The 5,953-nt window shown below is 55.8% G+C and overlaps 1 protein-coding gene across 1 annotated transcript; it reads left to right on the top strand.

Annotated features, from left to right (window-relative positions):
* The first annotated feature begins 4,368 nt into the window (after positions 1-4,368).
* On the top strand, positions 4,369-5,947 carry LOC102470290 (lymphocyte antigen 6H-like). The gene is made up of 3 exons (XM_006152087.2): positions 4,369-4,617; positions 4,873-5,017; positions 5,338-5,947. The coding sequence occupies exons 1-3, from the start codon at positions 4,369-4,371 to the stop codon at positions 5,580-5,582; spliced, it is 639 nt and encodes a 212-aa protein (XP_006152149.2). The 3' UTR covers positions 5,583-5,947.
* The last annotated feature ends 6 nt before the right edge of the window (positions 5,948-5,953 follow it).

Below are 5,953 nucleotides of genomic sequence, written 5' to 3'. Positions count from 1 at the left end.
TGCGGAGTCGGAGGCAGCGGCGGCGGCGGAGGAAGCCCGACCCGGAAACAATGCAAAGATGGCTTTTCGGAGCAGCCCGTGGGGGCGTAGTACCAACATCTTAGATTATTTTGATCCATAAACATGGCGTGTGTGTGTGTGTGTGTGTGTGTGTGTGTGTGCGCGCATGCATGCGCACACACACGGAGGCACGTGTTTCCTTCCAATTCTTTCATCAGTGTTTATCATTTTTATTGTAGAGCTCTTTCACCTCCATAGTTAAATTTATTCCTAGGTAATTCATTTGCATGTGTGTGTGTGTGTGTATTTTAGATGAGATTGCTTTCTTGATTTCTGTCTTGTCAGTTTATTATTTTCTATGTTGATTTTGTATCCTAAAACTTTGCTTAATGTATCTACCAATTCCGGGACCAGCAGTTAGCGTAATGGCTATGTCGCTGGACTCCCATGTAGTCGACCGCGGTTCAAGTCCCGGACCCGGTGGCTTAAATTCACACAGGGCGCATGTGCATGCGTGCCCAAGATCCCGAGAGGAGAATGGAGGAGAAGGGATTGCAGGGTGGCCATCCCCCCTGGGGGTGATTTCTCGCTTTCTGTCTCTGTCTCTCTCTGTCTGTCTGGCGAGTGCACACGCCCTATAACAAAAAAAGTCTCCAAAAAAAAATTTGTCAACCAATTCTAAGAGATTTTTGGTGGTTTCCTTGAGTTTTTCTATGTATGTAATTATGTCATTGGCAAACAGTAACTATGTAACTTCTTTCTTTCCAATTTAAAGGCCTTTTTTTTCTCTTGCCTTATTGCAGTAGCTAGGACTTACATACTATGTGGAATAGGTGTGAGGAAAGTAGATACCCATATTCCCCACTGAGTATGACGTGAGCTATGCGTTTGTCACATACGGCCTTCATTCCGTGTTCTTTTGGAGGATGCATATTCCCTTATTTTTTCATGGTACTTTCTCTCTGTGTTGATATTTGAGCATCCCTGAAATAATCATCTCTTCTTATTTTATGAAATACCTTTCTTAAGGAATGGCTTTTTCCTGAAAGTGTGTCTTATAGCGTTGGTGGGATAGGATGCTTTGTTTCTGGTCTCAGACGGGCACAGTAGCGTAGCCCACACGGTCTCCTAGGCTGTGAGCAGCTTCAGTGATGTTTGCGTGCACCTCAGTAGTCTGGCTTGCAAATACCTGTAGTGGTAATGACACGGTTTTGCTGAGGGGGAGCTGCTGGGCAGGTCAAGCAATCACTCTCCGTGTCAGGAGCTGAGGGAGCTGACCTCCGAGTCCTGACCAAGTGCGCAGTGACAGGGGGATGGCAGAAACGGCCCGTGATCGCTGTCGGGACACACGGGCTCCTGCAGCACTGTGGGGCTGAAGCACGGTTTCCCACAATGCAGAGGCCTATGGGACGCAGCCCACGGGCTCCAGTGGTCATGCTCAGGTTCTGGTGGCGCTGCAAGTGGAGATCCATCCCTGGTGAGGGCACTCTGGTCCCAGAGACCCCGTGGCAGTTTCCGAGTATGTGCAGCAGCCAGCAAGGGCGAGTAGCACACAAGTGTCCCATATGTCTTGCTGCATCAGGCTGCGGTGGCCACATTTCAGCCGATTGTGTGGCATTATGGGATGTTCATAGGGCCTCAGAGATGGAGAGATACCGGGGCTAATGGCTCTCTGGGTAGGGGTCTGTTCAGCAGTGGTTCTGCTCTCAAAATAGTACCATGTAGGTCCTGCAGATGTTGTGATTAAGACGCTGGACCCCCACATGGCTGACCACAGCACGAGTCCTGGAGCTGGCATCTGGAGAATCACACCAGGCATGTGTGTGCTCAAATCCCAAGAGGGATTGCAGAGTGGGCCTCCCCCGTGGGAGGTGTTCTTACTTTCCCCTCTGTCTCTCTCTGGTAAGCACATAACACCCTATGGCGAAAACCTAAGAACAAAAGCGGCAGCAGCAGCCGTGCGCCTTGGTTGTCTGGGGCCGAGAGGGAGGGGGTGTCCCTGCTGCATTCCTTCCCTGGAGTCCAGCAGCCTTGGGAGCTTCAGGGATCTGTCTCTGTCCTCGTGGCAGTAGGGCCCCTGGGGCCCCTCGCTCACCCTTTCCCAGCAATGGGGAGCCCCCGTCCTGGACTCCGTCCTCTGCCTCCTTCTTTCTGCGGTGCCCTGAGTCTTCTTGCTTCAAAAGGTCTCAGCTGTTTGCTAAAGTGCGGTGCTCTCCTACGCACCTAAACTGGAGTGGAGCTGGTGCTCTGTCACTGGGTCCCTTCCTTGTGAAGGCGTGAGCGCTGACCTGGCCTCCCCAGCCCTGATCTTTTTTTTTTTTTTTTTTTTTTTTTTTTGAGAGGTTTTTGCTATAGGGCACGTGCACTCGCCAGACAGACAGAGAGACAGAGAGATATAAAACGAGAAATCACCCCTCCAGGGAGGATGGCCACACCGCAATCCCTTTTCCTCCATTCTCCTCTCGGGATCTTGGGCATGCACGCACCCACACGCACCCAGCGTGAGTTTTAAGCCCCCAGGTCCGGGACGCAAACCACAGTCGACTACATGGGAGTCCAGCGACATAGCCATTACCCTAACTGCTGGTCTCCCCGCCCCCAGCCCTGATCATGAGTGTGCCCTCCGCGGGCTTCCTCTGATGCACTGTCTCAGGACGCCTACAGGCTTGCTGGGTGCGCTAGACGTGAGGCTGGGGAAGCTAGCAGTACCTGCCGCTCTCTGCATTGCCCAGCATCTCCCCTACTGGCTCACTCAGGCAGTGACGGTGACTTTCTCTGGCCCCATTAGCCTCAGCCCCACCCCAAAATTGGCTCTCTACCCACAGGCCCCCTCGCTTTCTTCTCTACCTCTCTCCTTCCCATTCCCATCTCTCCTCCCATCCATCTCTCTCTGTCTCTCTCCCTTCTTCCCCTCCCCACCTCCTCAGTGGAGCCCTTCCAGTCTGTACTCCAGCGGCACGGGGCCCTCCGTGGGACCTGTGAGTGCAGTAGGCCATCCTGCAAGCCCAGCTCTCTGGGGCTATGACTGCAGCGATGGGACCTTATGCTGTCAGACACTGACACCCGTACAGGGAGAGTGGCAGGTAACACGTGGCAGACAGCTGGAGTTGCAGCCTGTCAGGCACTGATGCTCTGAGCACATGCGAGGGTAGACAGAAGCGGCTGTGTGGGGGCCAGGTAAGGGCTGCCTGGAGCAGCCCCTGTGCGACACAGCCATGCAGGGCCCTCAGTCAGACAGTGGCTGCTTCACCTGCCAGGGCGATGCTGTGGCCCAGGAGACTGAGCAGGGGGAGCTATGGGGAGGTTCTTGGGAGTGTTACCGAACTCAAATCAGGTTCGCTCGCCCAAGCGCTATGGAACCAAGCCATAGGCACACGGTGTGGTGAAGGAAAGCACAGCTTTATTGCGAAGCTCAAAGCAAAGAGAGCAGGCAGCTCATGCTGAAAAGACCTGGTCTCCCTGAGATGTTCCCCACATGCATTTTTAAGGGCAAAAGTAGGGGCAGAGGTTCTAGGCACATGGGCAGTTCAATGATTGGTTCACGAGGGCATGATCATCTTGTGGGCATTTTTTTTTTCAAAGAATTATTTATTTATTTATTTCCATTTGTTACTATTATTTTTTTTAAATTTGATCAGAGAGAGAGAGAAGAGGAAAGTGAGAAAGCAAGCCGCCAGGTCCAGGACTCAAACCGCGGTGAGCTACATGGGAATCCAGCGCCTTTAACCACCACACCACCTGCTGGCCCTCATGGACATTCTTGATTGGTGAGGCCTTAGATAATCAAATTTCTCTTCAGGTGTCTGGAGCCATTCAGCCTGGGGTCTTTGAGCTCACAACCAGCAGTTGCCAGCCTATAAAACATCTTACATGTTGAAATGAAAACCTTCTCCTTCCTCTCAGTGAGAGTTTTAGAGGTCAAATGGCCCTCACTCATGGTCCATGCTGGTTATTATAACCAAAGTCGGAAGACTTACTCCTTACTCTGGGCCATTACAATGTAAATGGACTATATTTTAGGAACCCTAGAAAATACAGTAGGGGGTCCTTGCTCAGTTTCAGGAGGAGCTCAGCCCAGCAGGCCCCGCCTGCCAAGACAGGCTTCCACTGAGAGAAAGTGGCCCAGGAGGTATGCAGTTCCGGGAGATGTCCATTTCGAAGCTCTGAGCAAGGCAAGGCCAGTCCCAGGGCGCCTGTGGACGGGAGTGGTAGAACAGCTCGGCTTCCTGCCCAGAGTTCTGCAAAGCATCCGGTTGTTTATACGCTGTTGGGGAGGAGCTGGATTTCAGCCAGTCACTCCTTCCAGCCCTGCACAAGGTCTTGGCAGCCGGGCAGGGAGGGGACGAGGCCTGAAGGACCCCTGACCACATGAGGGTGAAGGGAGGCTGTGAGGGGGCCCCCACGTCCCAAGTGCTGCCCACCCCAACTTCCCCAGGGCTGGGCCCTGAGCCCCTCCAGGGCCCTCTACTTCATACAGGTCCCTGGGCAACGCCCACATCTGGAACTCTGAATAAGGGTGGGGACAAGAACCCACCCATCTCTGGCCCTGGTGCAGTACTTATTCTCTCCCTGAGGAAGCAACTGCAGACGCTGCAGGCTGGAGGCTGGAGCCAGTGGGTCTGCCACCACCAGGAGAGAGCTTCGTGCACCGGTGCCCCCTCAGAGCCATGAGGGGCGTCTGCCTACTCCCGCTGGTATTTTTAGGGTAAGCCGGTGAGCAGCCAGGGATCTGCAGGGACCTGGCGGGGGGGAGGCCGTGTGACTATGAGTTTGTGAGGGGTCTGTCCTCCAGCCCTGGAGGATGGGCAGAGTCCTGCAGAGGGTGGCTACACTCCAGCCGGGTGGGGTCCTGCCTGCAGGGCCTGAACCCAGCCTGCCTTATCCCGGCCAGCCCTGGGCCTGCAGTGCTACACATGTGGGGGCAGTGAGGACATCAGCCAGTGCCAGCCCATCACCTGTGCCGTGGAGTCCAGCGTCTGCTACGGGAGCCTTGTGACCATGACCCTGACTGAGAGTGGTGAGCGCCCCACACCCCCGGAGCCTGAGCGGGCTGTGTGAAAGGAGCACCCCAAAGGAGGGTTCAGGGGACTGTGCTCAGAGGCGCCTGGCCTCCTGAAGGAGGGCGGGTATGGCAGGTTCACATCTGTCCCCTGCATACTGCATGCCCCATCCATCCACAGAAGGGGAGCCTCCAGCTGCCTCTGCAGGAGGGTCTTGGTCAGGGGAAAGGCTCCCTACATGGGAGAGCCAAGGGTGGACAGCCAGGAGGCCTGAGACAGAGGGACGAGCGGTCTCTGGGAAGGGATCCCAGGCAGGCACCCCGCCTCTCGCCCGCAGGGAAGAAGATCAGAACTCACCACAAGGGCTGTGCCCCTTCCTGCAACGTGGCTTCGAAGCTGATGGAAGGGCTCACTTTCGGGGGGCTGGGCCAGGTAAACCTGCCGAAGTTGGAGGTGCAGGACATAAGCTGCTGTGAGGAGGATCTCTGTAATGGGGTGGCCCATGCGGGGCACAGCCTCTGGGCCCTGGCCGGGGGCCTACTTCTCAGCCTGGGGCCCACCCTCCTCCGGGCTCTGCAGTGAGGACCCTCCTTCCAGCTCAGACACAGGGGTCTCCCCAGAGAGCAAAAAAGAAGCCATCGCCACCAAGGCCCGCTCAGCTCACCCTTGCACACACATGCGGAGCACTCTGCAGACAGGGCCGTGCTTGCACCTGCCCCGTGTACGGCCTGGGCCTAGAGGCCCGGAAAGGAAGGGGCAGGCTGGGCCCCTCTGCACTGACCAGCCACCCCACCCACCACCTGCCCAGAACCAGCCTCGGGCTGCCCGCTTGCTGCCCGACCACAAGCAAGCTGCCTTTGCAAGCACCACCTGTCCGTCCCTGACCCAGGACGCACAGATCGCACTCTGGCTGGCCAACCCCGCCTTACCCACCACAGCAGGCCAGGCCGAGG

This window comes from Tupaia chinensis, unplaced genomic scaffold (assembly GCF_000334495.1).
Source record: "Tupaia chinensis unplaced genomic scaffold, TupChi_1.0 Scaffold000335_1, whole genome shotgun sequence".
In the NCBI taxonomy this organism is placed as follows: Eukaryota; Metazoa; Chordata; class Mammalia; order Scandentia; family Tupaiidae; genus Tupaia; species Tupaia belangeri.
Note: the sequence above shows the minus strand (reverse complement) of the source record. Positions and strands in the feature narration are given on the sequence as shown.